At 42.3% G+C, this 26,810-nt stretch overlaps 1 protein-coding gene across 1 annotated transcript; it reads right to left on the bottom strand.

Annotated features, from left to right (window-relative positions):
• Window positions 1–225: 225 nt before the first annotated feature.
• LOC104250738 (24-hydroxycholesterol 7-alpha-hydroxylase) lies at window positions 226–26,810 on the bottom strand. Its single transcript, XM_009809210.2, has 12 exons — window positions 26,634–26,810; window positions 19,398–19,533; window positions 17,005–17,179; window positions 15,215–15,364; window positions 14,283–14,376; window positions 12,698–12,796; window positions 10,700–10,790; window positions 9,534–9,667; window positions 8,558–8,653; window positions 6,784–6,872; window positions 3,078–3,165; window positions 226–1,959 (listed from the first exon to the last, which is right to left on the bottom strand). The coding sequence occupies exons 1-12, from the start codon at window positions 26,808–26,810 to the stop codon at window positions 1,888–1,890; spliced, it is 1,401 nt and encodes a 466-aa protein (XP_009807512.2). The 3' UTR covers window positions 226–1,887.

The raw sequence follows: 26,810 nt of genomic DNA, 5'->3' as shown, positions 1-26,810 counted from the left end.
TCTATCAATCACATACCCTAACATAGTCCACAGGCTGTTCTTGCAGGATGTGGAAGGAGGCAGAATGTAGTTCTCACCAGACACAAGATCACAGCAAGTCTGAAAAACTCAGCAATATGCAGAAACTAGACCAGAATTGCGCTTGTGTTTAGGACAGATCAGAAGCCATGTGCAGTGGTGTGTTAATAAATAGTCACAGTTTTAGTTGGCTTCAGGTGCCTTTTATTCATTCTAACCAAATTGATGCTGACCTTCAGGTTATACCTTTTTAGGGACCTTTTTAGTTTAAAGTCAAGCTTACCATTACAGAATTTTGGTTTTTTGAGTTACCTCTCTTGGGAAAAAAAAACAACCAAAGCAAACCCACACACACAAAAAAGAAAAAACCCAAACAACCCCAAACCCAAAATCTATTAAACAGAAAAATAAAAAGAAATGCATACAGGGGAAAAAAATATCTTTGCAAAACTACAAGATACCTGAACAGATATTGTGGACATTTCCAAATTTTAAAATTAAAATACACATTTTGGGTAATGACCACACATGAAAACCAAGGGAATAGTTTTCAGTTATGGAAGAGATTCTGAAACAGCGGTTAAGAGTGCAACTCTTGCAGAGTTAACCACTATGAGCTAAATTAGAAGTTGGACGAATCATTTTCCAGTCATATAAATCATTAAAGTTTGTTAAATTGTTGTATCTGTAACTGAGGTAAGCCAACCATTTAATGAATTATACAACATGTTATTTTCCTGTGGATGTTATTCCCGTAGTTCTTACTGTTGTTGAAAGTCCATTTGTGGTTTTTTGCAAATACTTCAAAAATGATGAATAATCTTTACTTAAAAGACTAAAAATACATGCCAGCTATTATCGTGTATGAAATCTGACAGCAGTTAAAGTGTTGGTATCTGAACTTATCTGACAGCTTCTTTGACCAACTTTTACTAGGTATTCTTTATAGGATTAAATATTTTTAGATTTGTGCAATTTGTTCTGTAAGTCAGTCATGTTAAAGGGAAAGCAAAAGTGTTCGAGATATTAGACAACCAGTCTAACGAATAGCAATAGCTTTTCTTGCAATCGCTTTTCATTAGAAGCCAAACATTACAATCAAACTTTCATTGCATGTTCATGCAAAGACTGATTCTGAATCCTGTGGAGCAAATAAAGTTCAGTAGAAATTTTAGGTACTCCAGTGGAACAAGACCCCCGTGTTTTCCATGCTTGCAATTTTTCCATTACAAATGCATTGTATTTGCAAAAAGTTGGCACCGATTGTAGGCAGAGCAGGGCAGATCTTCACCTACCTACACAGGCAGTGATACCTAAGTCATGCTAGTTTATCGTGGCAGTGGATCTGATCCGGAGGTCTCTGCTCAGCACTGTCCTGTACTTTGTGCACACCAGCAGCTGGAAGCCGTGTGGAGTTACCGATCTGATTTCTTAGCACGAGGCACCACTTTGGCCTTGGTTCGAAGAGGCCTGCAGGAAGCAGTGACTGGGCCCAAGGGACCTGCTTTGCTGCTGGTTCTGGCACAACTTCCATGCAGGATTTCCAAACATAGCAGCTTTTTGTCCTGAATGTCTGGTTGGTGAGTTTAGTAGATCAGTTATTTGCAGTATCTGTGAATAATTTGGCCCACAAATTATCAATGCAGGAGGAGAGCTTGATTTTTAAATACTAGGAGGTAGGCAATCAGGTGAGGAGCACAGATACGACTACAGCATACCATGACACAGAGTATGTACAGCATTTAAAGCTGAAATTAAGAACTGTTAAGGCAGAGAACCTATCTGAAGATGTAGGCCAGGGAGGTAGCCCAGAGGTCCATCAATCCAGGGGTGTCTGGCAAAGGAGGGGAAGTTAGTGCTGGGCAGCTTTCATTCCCGGCATTTATACTGGACCCGGCATGGTGCCATGGGTTGCTGTGTCCCCACCAAATGTAAAGGGCTCTGCAAAAAAAAGAAAATCAGCAGAAACATTTAAGTTAGTTCAGTTAACGGAATTATCATCGTGCTTTAATATTAAGATAGAAACATATTCTTGGAGCTTTGGTCTTAGAGAACCAACCCCAAATACTTGGCTCTGCTGAAGCCATTGAGTAGGGCCTTCATGATTACTTTTTATTCCACTCACTCTGACAGAGGATGACACATGAGCTCTTAAGAAACTCTGATGGTTTTGAATATCTTCACCAGCATAATTGCCTGTGGGTGCAGACCCAAGTTACAACCAAATCCAGCGAGAGCTGGCGTGGCAATACACCGTCAGTCAGGAAGAGGCAACCTTCCTCCCTGTTGTGGGTGGACTTTTAACCACTACTTGAGATCAGCATCTCACGTTCTTCAAGAAGAGCAGAGGAATTAAGTTCCCCCAGCTTCCAACTTCCAGCCTTAAGGGCAATCATACAAAGCCCATGCCACTATAAACTCCTCCCTCTCTCCTTGGCAGTTTAGTGACAGGGCATGTGTGTCATGTTTAGCTTGTGACAGGCAGACATGCTGATTTCACAGCAGTCCATGTTTGTGAGGAACAATGATGTTTGGAAAGTGGAAAGGACAGAGTGCAAATGGAGAAGGAAATTACTGCTGAGAGTGGAGACCACACCACTCACCCTTAATGTCTCTGTGTCACAGTTGCTCCTTCAGTCTTACCCTAATCATTTCTCTTCCGCCACTGAAAATGTAGTGGAAGAACACTGCGAGTGGTGCCTCTGATTTCATATCTTTAAAGTATTAATAATCCAGTTCCATATTCATTGTTTTCGTGAGTGGCATAAAGCAATTATCTCTTACAAAAATCTCTTGTAATGTTTAGGCAATGATGAGACAAAATACTCTTGTAGGCGCTTTCTTGTATACACAGCGCAGCCCCACTAACATTGCTGGAGTTACTCTGGGCTTTCTGAGTTAAAATGAAGATTGAGTTATTCATTACATGTTTTATTAGCACTCCTCTCAGACTTTTGTTTCATTATACATAACCACAGTTGAGCATGGTTGTTCAGCCGAGCGTGGTGAATGAAGGATATAAAGACATGGAACGCCATATAAATGCATGGACCTTTTACCTCCTTTGGTACTGCATCCAAAAGCACAAATTCATATTTGTATAGGAGTAGCACAACGAACAACTGGATTTCCATGATAGCAAACCACCTGCAAGAAAAGGGAGGAAAACGTTGGCCGTCCAGCCTAACCATCACCCGTGTGTTATCATCAGATAACAAACAGGGTGTCTTTGACACATGTTACATTCCACGCTTTAGTTCTGCCTGAAAATTTATCTTCAGTAGGAAAATATGCTGTAGTTTTGTTTCAGCTTCATAACTCAGTGAAGAACATGAATGTAGCGGCTGCCCCTTCTTTCCGGTGAAATGTTAGACCGACAGTATCCCTCTGACACCCTATTTTAAAACAGCCCCTTATCATTATGAGTTTTTCCACTGTGTAAACATTTATGTTCTCCTAACGCTTGCTGACTTGAAATAGCTTCATAGGAGTGAGAAGACAGTCAAATATAGAAAAGGCTATATGACTAATTGTGCTATATAAAGTTATATAATACAGCTGGGAGCCTGATGACATCAGAGTAGCTGTGACAGCGGGAGTTATTATTTAATGCGTCAGCATTAGAATGCAGTATGAGACCCAAGGGTATGATTTTTTTTCGATGACACTCTCAGAAAGGTCTTTCTTAGTCAGTCTGGAGAAGATTTCAGGTAACTTCAGGTGAACTCCTCTAGGCTATTATTTCATAATGTTGATGTGTACAAGAGCTTTCTGCATTCAGGCATTAGCATGTACTTATGCCAGGTCATGGGATTACTCACTTGCAGAATTTAGACAGAAGTCTTAAATACCTAGTTACAATAGTAATACTACCTTACTCTTCTACACAGTTTATTTTCCATTATCTGAGACATGCTGGAAAACTTGGATAAAACAGCTATTGGGCAATTCACTGGGGAGAAGGCCACATGACTGCACATGGTGTCAGCCTGGATTTGGCCTGACAGGTGTGAAGAGGAAGCTAATAAGCCCCACGAGACCCGAGCTAACTCCTGCAGAGCCATCCAGATCTGTGCACTGAGCCGCCCAGTGCTCCGGAGTGGGAGTATGCTTGTTTGTTTTGGCGTAGCTTCAGACCCAAATTGTCTCTGTGATTTCACATTGGAATTACCTTGAGATAGGGAGCTTTTGGTGACCTTGAGCTCGAGGGAATGCAGTGCAGAGATATTTCAATGGAAATTAACTCAGGGCAGGCAGAACTTGCTAGCCCAAACTCCATGCTGGTGGCACCGTAGAAAGGTGGGCTCCTTAGAGTCACTGCACTGTTTGCACCATGTGGCCCTGGACCCCTGGTGCTTGAGGTCCTGCCTCTGAGCCATCCTCACTGGTTTTGCATGGGCCCTGAAAGTGGGAGCGCTGCATTTGCAAAGGTCTGTCCTTCAAACACAAGCACAGCCGGATGCGAGCTGACCAGCTCTGACCCCTCTGTACCCGTGGCAGCGTTCATCTGCATTCTGTCCGAGCGGCAATGGATGTAAACGATACCTGACTGCAGCACTTCCCACCGTAAAATCTCAAAGTGCTTTTTCAGACAGGCTGCTGTTGTTATTCTGCTCTGCAGACAAAGATGCTGAGACACAAGGATGATAAGCAACACACATGTCCCAGGGTGGCCAGAGGGATAGCCCAGGAGTGAAAGGCAGGGCTGCAGAGTCCCAGTGCATCCCTCTCTCCCACCGCGCATTGTACTGAGCAGAAACCATGCGCTTTCTTGCAGCTAAATGCCCGTTAGTTCCCACCTATCTTTCGTATTCATGACTGAGTGCTAGAGCTTTCCCTAGAACTCTGAATCACTGATGCCTTCCTGTTTTATTTAGTGACAAGGGGGTTTCACAAAGATGTGCTTTCTGAAATCTTGTCCCCAATGCACTGCTACGTATTGGTGTTGTGCTGGAAGCCAGGAGCCCAGCCGTGGATTGAGGTCCTGCAGCAAATGGAATCTGAGGATGAAATCATGGCCGTTGTGCTGAAGGGTTTACAATGTCAGCATAAGATAGGAGGCAACAGACTGAGCCATGCAAGGTAAGTACAGTCGCACAAGCAATAGACAAAAGTAGCTTCACTGCCATCAGATTTTTCTTTTAGGTAAAAAAGAAAGTGGCTTAGACATGGCTTTGTAGGAGCTCTTCCCATGTCAGTTTCCTAGAATATTTCACAAGTAAGTTACTTCCTAGCTTTCAGTTTGATTAAATTAGCTTTTAATTTCATGATGAACTTTTGTAATGGAGAAATGAAATGTTTCATACATTTAATTTATAAATGCCAGTACTGACTTAAATGAAAATGCATCTTAAACTTGAAATATCATTGTTTCATTCAGTCATACCCAGGAAATCTGCAACCTGGGATCTAGATACATCCCTTGATTTCATTTCCTTTCTTCCAAGTACATCACATTATTCTTTTTATTCTTTTTTAGAGTTATTGCTGAAAAATGTGAAGGTGTGTGTTACCATGTGGACTGCCAAAGGGTTTGAAAGGACTTTCTGTCTGTCAGCAGGAAAAAGATTCTCCATCCATTGTCCATGTAGAAACGTTATCATTTTCTTTCTAACCACAAACTTATTTTAAAGATATTATCAGAGTCCAGAGAACAGCCTGAACAAAGAAATAGGACAGTATATATAAACAAGCAGCTTTCAGAAACATTGTTTTGCAGCTTGTCCTGTATCTGCGGATGCCTCTTGCGAATTCTGCTGTCCCCCTTGCTGGCAATGAGGCTGTGCTCATATTTAGCTCAGGAATATGGTACAAGCCACGGAGGTACAGCAGTGAGTGAGCACTTTCCTCTGGCAAGCCTAAATGGTGAATGCCGTTTTATTCATTTTGCGTACATCTTTAATGCCTTCACAAAGTTTATCTGACACTCGTGTCCAGACTGCTATAGGGTGCAGATTCAAGAATCCAGATCCTCTGCAACACCCTCTGGATTCCTCGTTGCACATGGGATGCTTGAGTTAAATTGACTAGTTTTAAGGATTCTTGGTTACTTGCTTCTTAGAGGAGACCAGGTTTTGAAGGCAGAGAATTGAGCATAGAGATGTTTGAACACAGAAACGAGGAGCAGCTGTCTCCCTGGGACTTTTTCCAGGAAGAGGGACAGCAGAGAAAACAGCAGAAGGAATGCAGGAAGCATCAAGGCTGGCATTGCTGGAGGAGTGAAGAGAGACAGGATCTGCAATTCAAGCCATTGTACAATTGCATGGGCCTTAATGCAAAGACAAGATTTAAACAGAGAGGAGCCAGTTAAGACATTTGAAGATTAGCAAAGATGTCAATGGCATCACAGAGGACGGAAAAAGAGTCTCAGACCAGAGAAATATTCTTTAGGTTAGTTTAGAACTGGTTTATGGCAACCTAAATGCCTGTGTCGGTAAACTGGCACGTTTGTAAGTGGAACAACTCTCCCTTGATGAAAAGATGCCTCAGCAGCAGCAGAGCTAGGCTGATTTTCCTCCCTGGGGGATATCCCTTGACACACTAGTTTCAGATTCTGCTTTTACATCATGACTTAACCTGTCTTTTCCAGGAATTAAACCACTTTCAAATCAGTTTAAACAAGGTCCAGATAATACTGAACATTAGGGGACTGACAAAGAGCAAAGCAATGAAAACACTTTATCTCCAAGTGTAAGAGGAGCCCAGTTCAAGAGAGTTGTTCTCTGCAGGGTTTGGGAAAAAATAAACCCCAGCTGTTTCACTGACCTTCCTGGACACTGATGCTTCCCTCCTCCGAAAGCCACAAAGCTGTCCAAGAAAGCATTCTTCTCTAAATTTGCTTCTTTCCAACGATCCTGTGGGAAGAAACTTTTTTTCAAAATCAGCCTTATATAAATAAAGCTTAACTTTATTTCTCCAGGCTAAAAATGACCTTGGACAGCTAATCCTCAACACACAGTTGCACTAATGCCATTTTTTTGCGTTCAACCTGTTAGTGTTAGAGTCTGGATTCAAAAGTCAGCACCGACTCAGGGAAAAAAATGAGGGTCCCATTTGAAACATACTTAGGTGTCTCAAAGTGCTGGAGAGGTTTTCAAAATCACCTCTAAAGCATTCTTCCTGTACCTCCTCATTTTTCTAAATCCTGCGTCTTGAGCTGTTGAAATGCCTGTAAAAATGCGACCTTCTCCTTTTAAATATACGCACATTCAAAGCGAATGTTCAACCAGTACCTTCCCTCAGCCACAAAATTGTATCCTGGCACAAAAATGGCTCATGCACATCTTGCACAGAAACCATTTCTGAGACGCTGTGCACAGATAAATGCCAGGTGTATGAGCTGTCACACAAGAGAAAGGCAAGGATTGCGCAGCCCCATTCTCAGGTGCAAGCCAATGTGTGAGAAAACAAACTCTTCTCAACAAAAACAGCCTGTCTGTACCCAGAGGGCTCCTTGCTCCTTGCTCCATCCTGAGTTGCTTTAAGAGAAAAGGAACAACATGAGGAGCAAAGCAATATTGGCTAAAGTTTGGGTGGGTGACACCGACAGAAGTAAATCTCTTGAATGCTGGGTGACAAACTATACCAGCCTCCAGAAACTCAGTGCAACTCTACCAAGGCCTTCAAGTAACACCCTGTCAAGTTTATGGTGGCTCTGAAGAAGCTGTCTTAGAGAAGATGTAATCTTGTATTTGTTTATTTTGGATTTTTTTCAGCTTGGGCTGTTTAGAGCTTTCTGAAGAGGAAACCTGTTAGCATGAAAATCCAATAAAAGCAAGAAAAAAAATCTCAGCGGTGATGAAGCAATGCGTTACCATCCCAAGGGCTACTCACCTATTCCTCATGGAAAAAGGGTGAGTTTCTAAAAAACAAGCTAGCTTGCTTTTTAGGAATAAAGTTATTAAAGAAATAACCTGCTGCATCAAGGTTTCTGCTTAGGGTTTCAAACAGGCAGGAATTATTATGAGGGATTTCAAATTGGTGAAGAGTTGCTAGAAGGGAAGTTCTGTTTAAATTACTCCTTGATGTATTTCTATAAAAAAGACAAAGCATTCTATAGCAGATGGTGCTAAAAAGAGCAGTTACAAGCCTGCCCACACAGCCACCTGGAGTGGAATAATAATCAAGAAACTCTAGATGAGCTACTGAATTAGCAGAGCTAATACCTACCAGAAATCATCTGACTGGTAAGAGCAATGAGCCTGGGTAAATACATGGAGATGAGCTATAGGGACAGATGCCAGGGAGAGGAGAGTACTTGGAGTTGGGTTCAACAGTGAAATCAGTGGGATCTTTCCATGGTGGGCTTTGAAACAAAATCAAAGTGATATAAAGTAATACCGTATTATTTGGAATGTATAACTGAACTTTAACACCTTGCTTATTCCTTCAGGCTCCTTTTTTTTGTGTACACCTTCTCTGTGTACAAGGCCATCCTCCAGATGATGGGGAATAATCAACTTTAAGCTAATTAGTCCACATGAAATAAGTGAAGAGGAGAAAAGACAGCAAAATACCCATGCTAAGAGTGACAACTTACAGGTTTGAACATTTCTGGGTCAGGAAAATATTTTGGATTCCTGTGCAACCAATACGGCGACAACATCAGCATGTCACCTGCAGGGATGGTGAAATTCTGAAAAGGAGAAAAAACTCTAAGAAAAGAGAAAACCATGGGTTCAACCCAGAAAACAGTCCCTCCTTAGTACGTCTCTTCCATCAGCAGAAGGTCCTAACAGACGACAAGTGAAGGTGGTAAAGCTATGGTGGGCATATTATATATTTGAAGCTTCTTCTTGCTGTTGCCCTTTTTTCTATAAGAAAGAGCTAAACAGTGGAGAATGTGGAAAGACTATTTTTGTTCTCATTTGGTTTTTCAAGTATAGAAATAATAGAAACATTATTTCTGTCTTTCCCATTTCTTGATGTACCATGTGAACTGGTATTGTTTTCTAAATCTTTTGTTAAGCACTTCCTTCAAAACACAAAGAAATTCATAGAAAGTCTTATATGACAATAGACCTTTATGGGACTTTAGTTAAATTTCTTAAATGGACATGAGTGCTGATTCCTTAAGAGAAAGCATTTTTCTCCCAAACATTTATTTGTTAGACTCCTGAACACTGGCACTTCCCCTCTAAATGGCACTGAAGAGAACAAACAGCAAAGAAGGAGTTTTATCAGTTACTAAATCATGATGCCTTTTACTTTATTTGTTGTGTGTGATTACTATTTCATATACCATCAGCGCAGTATCTCCAGCTCAATTCAATTTAATTTAAATTCAATTCAAAACTGAAGGTAAGACTAGGAGCAAAAGAAGCAAACCCACTCTTAAATTAATGACAGTTACAATAATGATGATGAATAAATCTGTTAAACTAAACAGAAGTTATATGTGAGACTGTGGAATATCTCTACTATTTTAATTTTATCTAGATCTATTGGGAGGCCACTTTCCAGACAAATCACACAGCATCCTTTTGGGGGGGGGGGAGAAAAAAAAAGAAACTCACCTGAATTCTTATTGGATTTACTACTTTCTTGGTGATTGCACCTGGAGACCTCAGCCGTATGGCTTCCAAAGTGCACCATTTAATAAAAGGGAGCTTCTTAAGGTCCTCTTCAGAGACTTCTATTTTATCTTTACCTGTTGTGGGATGAGAAAGAGGACTCCTCGTAAAAATTAGATTTCATACTTGTTTTGATACATGCTGACTTTCTTGCTTTAGACCTTCTAATAGAATACCTCAAGACTTCAAGACCTTGTTTACACGCAGAAATTTTCTTTATATTTCAAAGTAAATAAATGGACCAACATAAGCACAATTTAAGAAAAGCCATTGAAGATATTTTAATACCTCCAAGGTAGCTGTAGATACGGCATTCGCCAGAAGAGGCCAAGCAAAGGTCATCTTGGAAGTTAAAGAGTCCCTGGACTTTTTCAGTACTTTGGTAGGATGCTGCATGGGAATCTCAGGGACTGCAGGCACCAAGACAAGTAGTCAAGGCTGAGCTCTTGGGGTATATTAACACTAGCAAATAAAACAGGGCCAGGAGAAAGGCTTAAGCACTGCTTCGTGATTATCCTTATTGGTTAATTATTGACGTGTTCCCTGATGTGGTTTTGACCTATGTCAACTAAGAGTCTTCCATGACAGTCTAAGCACTGTTCAGGGGACTGCCCATGTGAATGACTGCTCCCAGTAGGTGACTGGTTTTTGAGGAAAAAGATTAGTCATGTGGGGGTGAATCATGCTGGACAAATTGGCCTCAGATGAGAGAAAAGAGAACAGTTTCTGGCCTGATTTTCCACAGAATAGCTGTAACTCTGGTGAACATCATACCATGAAAAGCAGCTGAACTGAAAGACCTCATCTGACCCTATCATAGATGCATGAAAAAAGCACGACACTGATTAATACAAATCTAGGTCTAAATGATAGGTGTGGAATGAAGATACAAATACATACGGTTCTTTTTCTACCTTCTTTTGCTAACATTAAAGGTGTTTTTCCTAAAAATATGTCTTCAGTATATGCTGAGTAAAGAACTCAAAGCTGGACCCTATGTTATCAGCAGCAACATTCATTATTCCCAGCCATTGACCATTAGCCATGTGCTGGGCCAACACAGAATAAATAATTTCTAGGTTCCAGAAGGACATGATCAGATTTATTACCTGCTTTGCCAAAAACAGAAGCCAGGTCTTCTATGATTTTCTTGTAAATGGAAGGATAAGAGAGTATGAAAACAAGGGTCCAGAATGCAATCTAAACAGAGATGAAAGTACTTTAACTCAGGAATAAGGAACAGAATTACAGTATCTTTGTAGCAAATCACAGAGGCAGGTGAAAACATTTGCACTTTTTTGGATGTGCCTGTTGTAGCTGGGATGCACAGGGAGCTGTGCTTCCAGGCTAAATCCACATCTAAGGGCTCAGATCCTGGGAGATTAGGTCTAGTCATCTGCTGTGTACTTATCTGCAGTGAACATTACATAGCTTTGGCTTTGAAATACAGAATCCTTTCTTTAATTTCAAGTAACTAGGTGTTAAAATGAATTACTAAATTGTCGTGTGTGATTAGATTTAGCTGCATGAATGGAAGAAAAATTAAATAGTGAATTCCTACTAATATTAGCAGAAATGAGGTGAAATAATTTGCAGGGCATTGTCACAGTGAGTCACACTAAAATGGGCAGGAAAAATTTTAATTAATAGCAAAACAAACAGTACTATATCCCCTTTAGAAATAATTTGGTAACTGATTATGCAATGAAGTTGAAAATCAAGAAATTTAGGAAAGGAGAAAATCCTCTTAAGTAGGATGAAACCAGAAGGACTCGCAGCACTGCCAGGAGCCTCTCTCCTCTTGCTGAGCTAGCGGGAGATGCGGTCTGCGCGCAGATCTGGTGGCAGGCCATCTGTGCTGGTGAGGGATGAGAACTCTTACTGTTATTTCCCAAGTAGCCCCACGTGGATGCAGCCCTCCTTCTGCAAAACAAATCTGGTAGCTTAGTTTTCTTGTACAGCACTTGGACACCGTGGCTTTGCTCCGTGGGCTGAGGAGGGATAACTGAATTGTTTCGGATAAAAGGGTTTAACATGCTTGTAAAAAATCCCCTTGGAAGGTGAAAGGCCTTTTTTCATCATTGCAGTCACCAGAACAGTGGTTGTTGTGACTATTCTGAGAAACAATGAAATATCTGTATGTCTATTTACAGCTGAATATTACAGAAGTAAGTAATGATAGTGTTGTGGAAGGAATGTCAGTTATCCTGATAACAGACAGCAGGCTATGCTTCTCACTTATACCAACACGTGATTCCACAGAAACCTCACTGAAATGGATGAAATTCCTTTAGGGTAAATTGTAGTAATATCCAATCTACAAAAAACATAGATATATCCATTAGGAGTACATATAAAAATAACTACTATAATTTTTTTTCTAAATCACATCTGTAACGAACGTAACTGTGCTGGGAAGAGCTTAGTAGTCATGGTAAATAAAGGACGTTTTCGCTGCTATGGATTTTTCATCTGAGAAATTCCTATAAATGTCTTTGGTCAGCCTAAGCTGTGTTAGATGTATTGGGCTTGTTAGCATACATATATCTGTATCATTAATCTTTCAAATCCATTTCTAACATAGACAAAACTTAAGTGGCAGTAGAATCAAACTATTGCTTTTCTTCCCCCGAAGCAACACTGGCATTTGTACAGCAGGTCCCCCAAAGCGAAAGAGCCAATTTCACTCAAGGATTTACACACAGATGAAGTTACTCTATATTATGCTTTTGATATTCTTTACAGTTGATAACACCAGGCAATTTAAAATAGACTCTCTACTATAACACAACCACAGTGCTTCAAAATAGAGTTAAATGCTCTTCACAGCTTAAGACTGTAATCTTAATAGCTATGAGACATATGTTCCCGAAATCTTATGGTAGGGGACGTAATACTTTAGGAAAAATACAAGAAGAGCTTTTCTTGTCATTGCTTCTGTGACATTGCAGGCTGGTATATTTGTAGTGATGCATGTGGGCGTGATAATCCCTTCTTTGGAATACATGCTGTGTGTGTGACCTCTGGTTCAAAGGCTTTGTTTGCTTCCCAAATACAGGCTTTTGAACAGGATAAAGAGAAGGTGTTTCTCTAGCTGATGTACTTACAGGGACAGCATTTGCTTGGGAAGCCCAGAGCATTAGGAGACCATAATTGGGAGCTAGATGTTTTCCTTGCAAGTTATCCAGGAGATGTTGCAGTAGTGTCTGTAATAAATAAAAGATAATAATGTGTATTTCCAAAAATATATTAAAATCTAGTTTAGGGTAGGGCTTACCAGAATTCAAGGATATAACATAAGACTAGTTTATCAAAGAGAACTAATGTTAGTTATGGTTTTTTTGCAGTCACAAAGAAGAGATGACAGCTCTTAAGAGAGAGACTCACTCATAGGCAGAGGGCCAGAAGAAGTCAATGCATCATGTGAATCCCTACTGAATACTTGCACTGCCCTCCATTTTCTTAAAGTTTTTAGGGAATCTGGTTCCCTTGCTCCCCATTGTTGCTTGTATGTGGAGGAAAGAAAAAAGAAATCTCTAGTCTTTTTTAATTCCTGCTCTACTTCTTTGCTTTAAAGAACCTGAAAATGGGACTGAACAAGTTGAATGGATGGAAATGACGAAAATGTTCTCTCTGTTCCTGCCAAAAAGGTGCTGTTATGAAGAGACGGTCTGATATATCAGCAAACTCCCGGGTGCTTTGTTAGTGACCTAACCAGTGACTTCAGTGGCTTGATATTCTTTGAAACTATAGCAACTGTGTAATGTTCTAGGATCAGCTTTTGTTTATAGTATTTCCTTAAATACAGGGCAACCATGCATTCAAGACAAAGCTTCCTGTCTACTTTTCAGAGGGGAAAAGGCTGACCTGGAATAAAAAATGACTGCTCTTTTTTCCAAATTCCTGACCAGTCTAAGACACCAAGTTCGTGCCTCCTACCTCCTGCAGCTTCTTACCTCCCACCATCCCCTCTCCAGCCCTCTCTTTCTTTCTATTATTCTGGTTTACTTTATGAAAGAAATTGTGGTATGTAAAGCTTTCAGAGTCTAAATAAAACCTGGTTTGTTTAATGAGCTGTTCTATAATCATTTGGCAGATCAAAATTCCCAGGCCAGTCTGCCCTCGCGTTTGTCAGCTGTATAGACAGAATTCCTGCCATAGCTGAGGAGAATAACCAGGGGGACAACTTATCACAGCTTTGACACAATCAATATTTAGGGTACTTGGCTTCCAATCCAGTAATCTGCTATTTTCTACTAGTCTGGCTGCTGGAAGATCTTCTCACTCTACACCAGGGTTTAAAAATAGTACATATAAGGTTTTGAGATTTCACAGCGCGGTGCCCTCAGAGAAACAACTGAAGAGGTCTTTCTCTCACCTCTTTCAACTGCTCACTGCAACTGCGATACCAGAGGCTGGTGATGGGTCATAGCTCTGAACTCTTGGCTTAAAATTCCCCAGAGGAAGATGTCAATTCTCAGAGTTGTAGGAAATAAACTAAATTGAGGAGTAGGACTCAAAATTATGGGTCTGACCTAATGTAGGTGACACCAATACTGGACAATTAAGGTACAGCTAGCAAAGCTGACATACTTGGCTTATTTCTTCCAGTATTGAAATAATTCCTGCCTTCCATTCCTTCAGTCAGAATATACAATGAATTCATCTTCTTTCATAGACTTGGCTGTTTACCTTGGATGCGGTCTCTGAAGGGTTGGTCCTTTCAGCATCTGACACTACTTTCTCAAATAATTTTAGAAGCCATTTTTTGGATTTAGACCAATTCCTGTAAAGAAAAGCAACCAAACAAGAAGCACTTAACTGAGGCAGCACAAACCAACGTTTCCTTTTCCATGAGGAGGACTCCTGGCTTTCTTTCCAAAAGCCCCTGGGCAGCAGTCAGCTGCTGAATAGTCAAGTGTCAATCTGACTGACAGTAGTGTTGACTTCACCTTGCCAGCCCTCATCTTGCAGGCAGGACCTGTCACTGTAAGACTCCTGGATTTTCCTATCTGTTCTACCACAGGATTTCATTGTGGCTTTGGACAATTGCTTAGGTCAACCTTTTCAAGAATGACCTCCCCTGGGAAAATAAAGACCACATTTTTAGAGCATCCTTAGTTCTTTCTGAAGGCTATTTTGCGGTGCTTAAGGTGCTGTCATGATCCTGAGAGCACTGACAGGCTCCCTTCCTTGGAGTTTGGTTGCCTCTACCCAAGGTCAGCTCTGTGACAGTGCAGCCATGTAACCTGGGATCAGTCTGCTGGGAAAACAGCTAAGGTGTGGCAAAGAGCAGAGAGATTCCTCGTTGGGGACCCCCTCAGCTTGGGACTCACGTTTAGGCTCAGGCCTTTGCCCTTTGACCAGTTCTGCTGCTCCCTGACAGGTCCAAGATGGACCCTGCCCCACCTAAGCAAGGTTCTTTCTGCTTTATGCCAGGAAAATGCATGAGACAAGGTCAGAACGTCTTTGAAGCACCTAGCTGAAAGCCTGCCTGACCCGAGGGTGCACTGTTGATAAAAACAGCACACCATCCTCCAGTGGAAATGTCTCTTGCGGCTGATATCCCAGCAAGCAAAATACCTGTAATGGGTACACCACGTGCATCATCTCTGCCCCGTTACCTCAGGAAGCACTCGGGCATCTGAGAAGCATATTCGAAGTCCTCATCGTACTTCTGAAAATGTTCTTCAAACTCCTTGATTTCACTCTGACTTGTCGGGCAGATGCCTTTCCCAAACAAAGTGTTCACCACCGCTGGATACATAACATGCCTGCAAGGACAAGATACCCATGATTTACAGGCCACAGGGAAGCTGTTGCAGCAGTTTTAGGTCAGGGCGCATGTTGAATCGCCAGCACTAGAAGTGCGGGACTCAAGCGTCCCGCCAGTATGGAAGGGCTGGCACAATGCTCATACCTCACTCACACCCTTATTGCAGATTTTAAGCAGAGCCTGGGAGACACACGGACATCAGGCTAGTCCTCTGCAGGTGGCTGAGCTTCATCAGTTAGTGTTTGGTCATTTGAGCAGTGGCAGAAAGGCTCTGGGCGCTGAGGTCCCCTTCTCCCCATTAACCACCCGTGGTTATTTCAGGGTAACTCATGTGGACCTCCTGGGCATTGCACAACCCCTTCTGCAACCAGACATCCCAAGAAATCCTTCCTCTGGCTGCGGCTTTGACTGAACAATGCTGTTTTGTTTTCTTTTTGTCTCACTCCCCTGTTTGCTCCTCCATTATCCTGCAAACTCTGAGCTCCTTTCCCAGACTACTTCACCCGTACTCTGTAGCTCCGAGAAACCCTTACGCGGTCTTTGCTGGGTTCCAGCTACTGCTAAATATATATTTCAAGCAATAGCTCTTTCACTTCTTTGCTTTTCAAAACATCGTAAGGAGGACGGAGCCACCTGCTGGCTCCATGGATTTGACGTAGAGGCAGCTAAATAACAGTTACCCAGGACATTGCATTCCAATCCTTTTACCCCGCCTTGCTTGGCAAAACCGTAAGAACAGATGACGCACAGCACAGATTTACTGTGGACGTCTCTTATGGATTCCGTAGTTTATCATCTAGCCTATGGCTAGAGCAGACGTGACTGATCTCAGAAGACAACTGGGGGAACACCATGGGATGTGGGGGGTTGCACCCCATTGTTGAGACCAGTGGGACTGAGGGCTGGGAGGTTTCAAAGCCTCTTCCCACCACATTTTCCCCCAGCTAATCCAAACGAGAGTAATTGAAGTGACAGGTGCTCAGTGTTTTAGCTGCAGTAAAAAGCTGTATCATCTTAGACATATTATGTAGGAAACATCAGCAAAAGACAACTGGGATGGGAGGTCTTAGAAATAGGTCCAAGACAAAGGCAACTGTAGTCCTGATGGACAGGCAAGATGCAGGGGTTATCCCAGGTGATCAGGAAGGAGGAGGAGTTAAAAGCTCTGTTGTTGTCACATGAAACTGTCAGTTAAGGGATTTTTTTCACATGAAGGATGAAGTTCTGGCAGCAAGATCAGTTACAGAAGTCTTATTTAAGTTTTGGGCCAGGGTTGGTCCAAAACATCCAGGGAAAGTTTTCATCCTGCTGAAGATCAAGTATTTTGTCTGTTCGTAAGTTCTTTGTAAATAAGCGAAGCTTTTATCCCTTCATTTGGGAAACAGGGTTTGTTGGAAGATGCTGTGTTTTCTTTTTTCTTCCAAATAGGTAATTCAGATGTTTCTCCTAGCTGGGTGAAACACCTTTAGATGAAACCCTGTCCACTCTGTGAGCCACCTGAAACTGTGAAGCGGTGATGAGCATCCTGACACAGCTTTTCTAAGACTTGAGAGCCTGAGCTCCAGCTGCTTTACGGTAATATCTCTGCTCCCATATAGGATACCCATGCGTTAGAGATGTGCTGCAAAACTCCCTTACCTTACTAGGTCATTGAGGTCGCCTGTGCCCTCTGTGCCCAGGTGTGCCATGTGCTCATGTAGTTCCTCACACAAAGTGCCCGTGAACATGTGCAGATTAGAAGGACCCATTTTTCCCTTCATCATGCTGTAGAGGTTACTATGGTTCTGATAAAATGCTTCTGCAGGGACAGAAACTAAATACAAAAAGAAACAGAAACATGTTTTGGAGAGGAGACAAAGTAGATTTTCACTGAAAGAGTGAAAATTTTTACACATAACTTGTGACTAATTTAAATGCCTTAACCCTCATTTTCCTAGAGTGAAATTCCCAGATAGCTTCGTTCTAACCCTGTAAAGATTTTAGTGAGCCCTCTGCTTCTACTAGTCTGTGTAACATCTTCCTGCCTCATGAAGCTTCAGTGCCAGCATCAACAATCCACAGATTCAACAATCTCCCAGCTTCAGTGTGGATGTACAGAGATGTGCATGCACTCTGCAAAACTGACCAAAATGAAAAATAAATTAATCCAAGAAAAAACAGCTTGGGTCTTCATGCTATATAGTACATCCTCTCAGTCATACCAGGAGAGGCTGAGAGAGCTGGGACTGTTCAGCCTGGAGAAGAGATGGCTCAGGGGGATCTTATCAGTGTGGATAAATATCTGGTGGTGGGAGTAGGGAAGTTGGGGCCAGGTTCTTCTCAGGGCAGGAGGCAATGGGCACAAATGGGAATATGGGAGGTTCCACTGAGACATAAGAAAGTTTTTTATTGTGAGGGTGGTCAAACACTGGAACAGGTTGCCCAGAGAGGTTGTGGAGTCTCCATCCTTGGAGATACTTACAACCCAGCTGGACACAACCCTGAGCAACCTGCTGTCGCTGACATTGCTCTGAGCAGGAGCTTGTACCAGGCGATCTCCAGCGATGCCTTCCAGCCGTGGGGATTCTGTCATTCTGTGATTTTGTCTCTCTGCCAGCTTGCTTCTCTCTCATTTCACAGTCCAAAATTGCCAAACTACTCAAAGAATTCCTGTCTGTGCGATTCCACGTGGATATAAGCACATGAGAATCACAGAATCACAGAATCACAGAATCAGTACGGTTGGAAAAGACCTGTAAGATCATCGAGTCCAACTGGGGGGGGGGGGGGGGGGGGGGAAACACCCACAAAAAAAAAAAAAAAAAAAAAAAAAAAAAAAAAAAAAAAAAACCACAACCACAAAACCCACGCCACACAACAACAATAACAAGCCACAACCCACCCAACACCACACAGCACCATGTCCATCAAGCTACATCCCACAATGCCACATCCACACGCTCCTTGAATACCTCCAGGGAGGGTGACTCTACCACCTCCCTGGGCAGCCTATTCCAGTGTTTCACCACTCTCTCAGTGAAGAACTTTTTCCTAATGTCTAGCCTGAACCTCCCCTGTCGCAACTTGAGGCCATTTCCTCTAGTCCTGTCACTAGTCACTTGGGAGAAGAGACCAACACCCACCTCTCTGCAACCCCCTTTCAGGTAGTTGGAGAGAGCGATGAGGTCTCCCCTCAGCCTCCTCTTCTCCAGGCTAAACAACCCCAGCTCGCTCAGCCGCTCCTCATAAGACTTGTGTTCCAGACCCCTCACCAGCTTCGTCGCCCTTCTCTGGACACGCTCCAGCACCTCAATGTCCTTCTTGTAGTGAGGGGCCCAAAATTGAACACAGTATTCGAGGTGCGGCCTCACCAGAGCCGAGTACAGAGGCATGATCACCTCCCTGCTCCTGCTGGCCACACCATTTCTGATGCAAGCCAGGATGCCGTTGGCCTTCTTGGCCACCTGGGCACACTGCTGGCTCATATTCAGCCGGGTGTCGATCAACACCCCCAGGTCCTTTTCTGCAGGGGAACTTTCCAGCCACTCATCCCCAAGCCTGTAGCGTTGCCTGGGGTTGTTGTGGCCGAAGTGTAGAGCTGATGAGAGCATGCCACTGCGGGTGGGATATATACCTCATCCCTTTCTAATGACTGTTGTACTACAGGGTAACAACTAATTATTGCTAGAAGCTGATTTTCAAAGTAAGTGATAGGACAACATACTATTGCTCCAAACCTAGTAGATCTAGGTGGAGTGTCTATCTGCAGAAAAGGACCTGATCTCAAACTGGGGTTGCCTGGTGATAAAAGTAATAACAGTCCCTGGTTCAGAAACCTTCGATCCCTTGCGACTGAATCCAAATTATTTTGCAGGCTTACAGTGCTGGATCCACATGAAGGAATTTCATTTCTCCTTCATTTCGTAGCATGGTCATAGGTTAAGATAAGCATTTAAGGCATGATCAAAAAGCCAATGGACTTTGGATTGGTCTTTAATGTTCCTGGGTAACTAGATTTGATTTCCATTAAAAAAGAGTTAGGTGTCATTTACCTGCGTTCTCGACAGCTTGTTGTACTGCTTGTTCAAAATTTAAGTCTTTAGATTTAAAGAATGCTTCAGTTCCTTCTTCCTCAGTCACAAAAGTAAACCGTTTTCCCAGAGCGACTATTGTGAATACAGGCCCATGCTGGAACAAACAAAGATTTCGTATTACTATATTGTTAACACGTTTGACAGGAGCCCCAACAGGACATCAGTGTTGCTGAGGGCTCAGGAGGGAGGACCTGGTCCTTTCTGCTCTCTGTACAACTTGGCTCAGAAGTGCACAAAGATGAACATGAATCAGACCAAAATTTGTAGACTTACAGACCAGAAGGGAACATCACGGGAGCCTGCCTGACCTCTTGCAGAGTAGAAGAGATTCCTCTCTGAGAATAATATTTTATATTTGAATTACGTTACAGTTCAAACAATACAACCTACCTGGATTTAAAGATCCCAAGAGATGGATTATCTACTCCATCCCTTGGCTGCCATAGCAAAGCACCCACATTGTAAAATTCCATAATCTTACCTATTTCAATCTACATGTTTTTAACAAAAACTCCCTATTCCTCCATCTTTTTAATGTTCTTTTTTCCTTTTATTTCCTAGCTTAAAGGTTCTGCTAATACCAATGATTTCTTTCTTGTACGGGCGTTCAAAGACTAATATCAAAATAGCTAACAAACTTTGAGCAGAATAGATGGAGTTTTTTGAGACTTATATTCAGGGAAGACTTCTGATGCTATAAATCATTCTTTTGTTTTCCCTTAATCTAATATCCTAGAGCCCTCTCAAAACTTTCAGCAATAAGCATTCACTTCTGAATTCCTACATTATGAAAAAGATCACTGATATTTGTAAATACTCTAAACTAGCAAACAAATGTGCAATGTCTACTGGCTGTCAGATTTAGACATAAAAAAATCAAATTAGGAAATGAAGCATCTTTAGCATCTTTTTCTTAGTCAAGGCAATTTCTGCTCACAGGCAAAAGCTTTGGAAATCAAAAGCCCAGCATTTACATTTATATGCACGCCACCTTCTTTTGGCAAAGTCATTGTACACATGGGAAGGTTTAGGGCTTTCATAAAGTCTCTAGACACATTGAGGAACTTGATTTTCTTTTCCAGGTTACATTGCTGACAAGGGTGAGAAAAAGTTTTCTGCTGATCTGCCTGGAGTACTGAAAAGCCTTGAATCCACCTTGCTCACATGGTTTGTGCCATAGACTTTAACCATTTCTTTTGTTTGTGTCCGTATTGTAAAGTCTGCTTCATCAAAAGCTCTTTGAAGCCAAGGAAAAGATTCCTCTTGACATCAACTGAATTTTGATTGTGTCCTTCAACTGTAAGTTATTAAAGAAAGAATGACTGTTTAAACTCTCTAGGTGATAATACATAAAATATTGTTTTAATAATAGCTAAATTGCTAAGGTTGCTTTTTTATAGATAAGAGCACGTCCTCATCATCAGGCTGGATAAAAATCAGTGAATTTGTACTGTGTTTGGTTTTAAATCAGATTTTTTTAAATTTTAAATTAACATTAAAATGTACTTAAACTGATTTTAAAATACAATTAAATTTCAACTAATAGCAACCTGCAATAACACTTAATTATTCAATTAAGGTCACACTCAATTAAAGATTGGAATGCTTTCTTTTAGATGATTACATGTGAGCAAGATGCCTAAGCTCCCATTATAGACAACAGAGATGGAGTCTATGCAGTCAGGGGAGCCTAAAAACTGATTCATCTGACCAGCTACTGCACACCTTTATGAAGCTGAGCTGAACTGCCCTTAGACTCCACTGATAGGACTGACTACGTGTCCACGGACCATCAGTAAAGCTTGGATGTCTTGCTTACCTGTAAACACCTACAGAAACAATCTGGTTCCGAATCTCATCCAATTTCCTGCAATCTATTTAGAATAATTAAAATTAAACCAATATTAAACAAAGTGGAAATTAAAAAAGCTCCATAAAGGACCTCCAGAACAAGTCACCTTTGTTGAACAGCGCAGTGATGGTGGATATTCAAAGACACCTCTTTCAGAAAGCAGAATTCTGTGTCCAAACAGGAAATTATAAATAAATATGATATCTGATAAATTAAATGTAAAATTAAAATACTAAAAAGGGCTTGAGGATCAAACTACTAAAGGCAATCCCCATCCGCAATAATAAAGACTTCTCCAAACATACCAGATGCAGGAAGTCTCCCAGTGTGTTGCTGAGCCTGATAAATGCTCAAGGTGTAAAGAAACCAAGCGGGGAAGCAATCTGAGTTAGCGATTACATCAGTTTAAGACAAGTCCCACCCTGGAGCCTTTCGCTGAGAGTGATGCACGGAGACCTTGCTTCAAAGGAAGTATTAAGTAGAATAGACTTAGACAAGTGCTAGGTAAAACAGTGATAAATATTTCAATTAAAAACTCTAGAGGGACTAAAATATGAAGTTGCAGAACTACCTACCGTGACCTGTTAAATCACCCTCAGCGACAGGAGGATGGACAGGCAAACGTGGTGCCTTTCTAAAGGGCTCCTGAAGGAGGACCTGGGAAGCCTCAAAGAGTCATTCCAGTGCTCAGCAAATTTTTACAAGTGTTATCAAAGACCAGGATTAGTAGTGGATAAATAGGATGTACTGAAGAAGAGCCCAATACAGCTTTTAGGAAGACGTAAGATTGTGTGGCCTTAAACAGATTCCTAACTCATTCCTTAGAAGAAGTAATTAAAAGTTTGCGCGTAACCTGGAGTCATTTGGGAGTCTAAACTACGAGGAGACCTAGAAACATCACAGAAGAAGGCAGCCTAGAAGAATCACGTTCTGAAATGACCCCAAGATCTATTATACAAGTGCTAATAATTAATTTAGAGCTCTCATCTTGCTAGGAAAGGAGCACACAAAGGACAGCAAACATCTAAACCCATCCTGTGCCCACATCTTCAATTTAATGTGTGTATCTGCCCATTCCATCTCAGCAGGATATAGTGAACTAGAAAAGGCAAAGGAATGGGCAGCAAGCATGAATGAAAGTTTCAATAAAAGGAGACTAAGTGGACTTAGATCCCAGGAGAGGTGAAAAGAGAATAATTATTCCCAGTTTCTCATAATGTAAAAGCTAATGGGCACCTATCAGGAGCTGGCTTTCTTCATATGGTTTGTGGTTAAATTATGGATTCATTGCCGTGGGATGCTGTGGAAGCCAAAATTACACACCGAGTAAACAAAGGGATTAGGCTATCATAGTCAGGTCATCTGGGTGCAAATTCCAGCCTAGGAAGTCCCTAAACTGTTGACGGCCAGAAGCTGGGAAGCTAAAGCAGAAGCCTGCATACCCTCATCTGGGTGTGCTCCTCACACCCTGTTACTGAGCATCTACTAATAGCTGCTATTCGAGACAGACACCTGAATAAACAGACTTTTCATCCGTCCCAGTATAATTAAGCTGATGGTCTAATGTCATGGAATCAGCTACTGGAACAAGCTGTCAAGCAGGTCTCCGTTTACCATTGTCGTGTTGTGGGTGGGTACCAATGAAGTGTGGGCATTGCCTGCCATCACCGCGTCCCAGTTTACTGCTCTGTCTGAAACAGTGTTTGAGAAGACCCGATGACATATAGAGATAGAGAAGCAAAATAAAAATCCTGTTAGGATTTAGGGCCTATGAAGCTGCTTTCACTTATGAAAGCTCTTTCTTTCCCAAAAACTGGGAAACGCTGCATGAAACAGCAGTGCCATGATGAGAGGCAGATCTGAGCTTACATGAAAGTAACACTGCAGAGAAATAAAAGCTTCAGCAGGACATTCTCCAAAACCCCAAAGGAAGGAAATCAGGGAAACAGCCGTTTTTCCCAGGGGCACTGCCAGGCAGGGAGCAACCACTCTCGGCTGAGACAGCTGCAGTCCTGTCAAGACTCATGTTGGGAACTAGGTGCACTGGGCTGGTTTTCTCTCCCTTGGCATGCACACACACACGAGCTCGATGCCATGTCCCCTCTCTATCTCTGGGACCTTACCATTTTGGTCTTCTGTGCATGGGACCAGGGTCACAGACCATTAGCGACTCAGCTGTGGACACTGTCTTCAGAAGCGCTCCACCAGAAGCCTTGTCCTCTTCTCCAGCCTGTTTCCCCTCCACCAAATCTCATGCAGGATGCAGGCCCCTTGCCATGTAACCCAGCAAGCCATCCCTCACGCAACCACACACAGAGAATAAGGACGAGAGGCATCTAGCCGAGTCCTGAGACATGGCACCATGTCTCAAACACAATCAACACACAGAGTGATGTATGGATCTACAGGTCCATACAACAGTGCAGACCAATCTCACGGGTTTAACGGAATTTTTCTTGTTAGCTTAATTAGCAAACTGGTGAGAAGCACTTGAAATTCCTTATTAACTCTTATCGTGTTTGCCAGGCAAAGTGGGGAACCACATCCTTTGAACCCCTCATTAAGCAGTTCTACCTATATTTTACGTTGCATGGTGGCTCCGGTTACCCACCAAGCCCACCGCAGACTGCCCGCAAATCTGCTTTAACTAGCCAGGCAGCTTTAGGAGGAAGAGGTGGTATCTTTTATTAGACCAGAAATTAAATATTTTATTAGAGCAGGGGATCTTTCTTTTCTTAGACCCACTGATGATACAAGGGGTCCAGCCCACATCTTCTTCTGTAGGAGGAAAACAGAAGCAGCAAACTTCAAGCAAAGTGCGGGACGGAAGCAGTAGAAGTCTGATGTGTTACTCCAGGGCTTGAGAGAAAAAGCAGTGAGGGATATACACAAAAGGGACAGTAATAAGAAAGATAACTCTAAGAATGAAAAAGAAATGGGTGTCACTTTGACAGACTGAAGAATTAATCCAGGGAAGGAGTTTTCCAATTGCCAAAGCCTCCCCTGAAGGGAATGACTCTACGGAGCTGAAGAGGTTTCATGCTGCCTAGAGCCTGTTTCTGCACTAACTTTTACGAGGGCAGCTTGCTCATATGAAGGGCACTTAACCCTGTTCTGGCAATATTAAGGAGCTTGGAATTACTGCAGATGTATTTTGCAACCCTTGTAATGCCTGTTAATTACCCTCTTGGCAGCAGCACCTGTTTTCTTTGGCTGTACTACGCTACAGTGCCTACTCCTTTCAAAGGGAGCCGGCAGGAAAAGGCTTATCTTTCCTGGCCCCAGCACATCGTGCCAGGGAGGGAGGTGGGAAGGGAGGGAGACGTTCCTGGGGTGTTTAAGGAAAGGAAGGGCAGAACAAGAGAGTATCCCTCCCCAGGGACAGGGAGACTGCCCGATGACCTGCTGCAGGCAGCCAGCCTGGGGGTGACGGATGGAAAGGTCCCTCTTGGTGCAGGGGGACCGCAGGGAGAGGTCACAAGTCACAAGGCTGCTGAGTCGCTGGACTAAGAAAAAAGTCAAAGGAAAAGTCCAATCTACAAACACACAGTAAAGGGGAGATATGTAAGAAAGCCTTCTCTTTCTGCTTTGCCTTATTTTGAGTTTTCTCCCATTGAAAATGTTTCTTGTTCTAGTTTCCATCCCAACAAAACCTGGGGTTTATAAAGTCCTGCAGGTATTTCTGGTGTGTCAGCAGCTGCCATAGCACCACCAGCAGCCTAAAGGGTCTCCAGGCAAACGAACATCAAAATTAGTGGACCCAGGGCCACTAAGTTTGCATTTGTACTTCAACACATTCTCTAGTATGTAAAAGTTTTGCTCATTCAACCTGTGAATGAACCCACAAGAAGGACTCTTCTGTCAGGTTTGTTTTAAAATTTCATCTAAGAGAATTTGCTAAAAGCTTCCTGGGAAAAAAGGCAACTAAAGCAACCTTAAGTCTTGGTGAAGCATCTGTCCCCAAAAGGGATTGCACTGGAAAGGAGAGTTTGGCAGGCTGCTTTAATCTGGTTGCCACCAGGATGTGTTTTCAATAGAACAAGGAGGTTCTCTAACAGCCTCGTATCAGAAGAGTCAAAGAAATTATTATTATTTTTTTTTTTAAGTGAGGCTTGATCAGTTTATTTACAGGATTATATGGCAGGGTTTCTGAAATAGTAGGAGAATGGACTGGAATGAGTTTTATTCCAGTCCTACTTTTCTGCCTTAAGATGAATGAATAAATAACTGATCATGGGATGCATAGATGAAAGATACAGGAACGGACTTGATGATCTTCAAGGTCTTTTCCAACCTAAACAATTCTATGATTCTATGATTCTATGATTCTATGACATAGTAATGTAAGGTTAAAACCAGCCTGTTAAGCTCAAAGGCACCAAGAAAATCCAGATCATACACATGACCTTACTCTGCGGTGCACCCAATGTGCTTTAATACAAGATTGACAGCTCTTGATGTTCTTACACCTCATACTTCAGCTGATTGTACTTGAACCTCTGCTTTCATTTCACCATGAGTTTATAACAACCATGGCTGCAAAGAAGTACTTACAAATATGAAATCTAAGCTCAAAATGAGAAAGCAAATTTTAAGCATCCAGTTTTTACTAATTTTTTTTTTTTCAAATTTCAGGATGTTACAGTGGTTTCATTTTTAGCTATTTTTTGCAAGTAGTGGGCTGTGCGATCCTTCGGTATCGAACAATTGAGGCTGACTATATGGCAGTAACAGGCAATATCATCACTGAACGAAAATGGGAAACTGGGTTTTATGTCAGTTAGTATTAGCTGCCTAGAAATTAAGCATCTAATCTAAATTAATCATTTAGGCTCTCCCTGTCAGACAGATACAGAGAAAGGCAGGCACGTCCAGGGGGTAAATCTTCACATCCATCTTTGTAAGTTTTTTAGGATGGAAGAAGTTGCCTGGCAAGCATGCCTGTGTCTCTCTCGAATGCTGAGGGACACCAGCTGGTACTCCGAAATCTCACCTAACTTTAGGCATGCAAAGAATTAGTCTCCTGGTCCCAGCGCCTGGCACAGGGCTTTCCACATTATCTGAAACCAAGACTAACACGTAGCCAGACTGCAAAAGCAAAACAGCAGAGGTGCTGGGTCCAAACAGGATGATCACAGCACAGAGATCATGCCTGGATCAGATCCACAACTTAGCAACATTACTGGTACAAAGCCGATCCTTCACCAGCTAAATGGTCCTGACGTTATAAAACGTGACAGGAAAGGGGGAAACTTAATGCAGAAGTTTCTCCTTGCCTTTCCCCTTGCAGGCAGCCACCCTGAGCACGCACCCACAAGCAGGCAAGCCACCGCAGCCATTACCTTGCTTCTAGCTTGCTCTATAAACTCCAGAGGAGCTTTCCCGAACTGAAACGCAGCTCCAAACCAAGGGATCCAGCTCCTGATGCAAGGAGGGGAGCTCGAGTTTCTCAGCTGAAACAAAACAGCCTTGACAATAAGAAGTCCCAGGATTGCTGCCAAGAGGAGAGCAAGAGCCAT

Source organism: Gavia stellata, chromosome 2 (genome assembly GCF_030936135.1).
Source record: "Gavia stellata isolate bGavSte3 chromosome 2, bGavSte3.hap2, whole genome shotgun sequence".
In the NCBI taxonomy this organism is placed as follows: Eukaryota; Metazoa; Chordata; class Aves; order Gaviiformes; family Gaviidae; genus Gavia; species Gavia stellata.
Note: the sequence above shows the minus strand (reverse complement) of the source record. Positions and strands in the feature narration are given on the sequence as shown.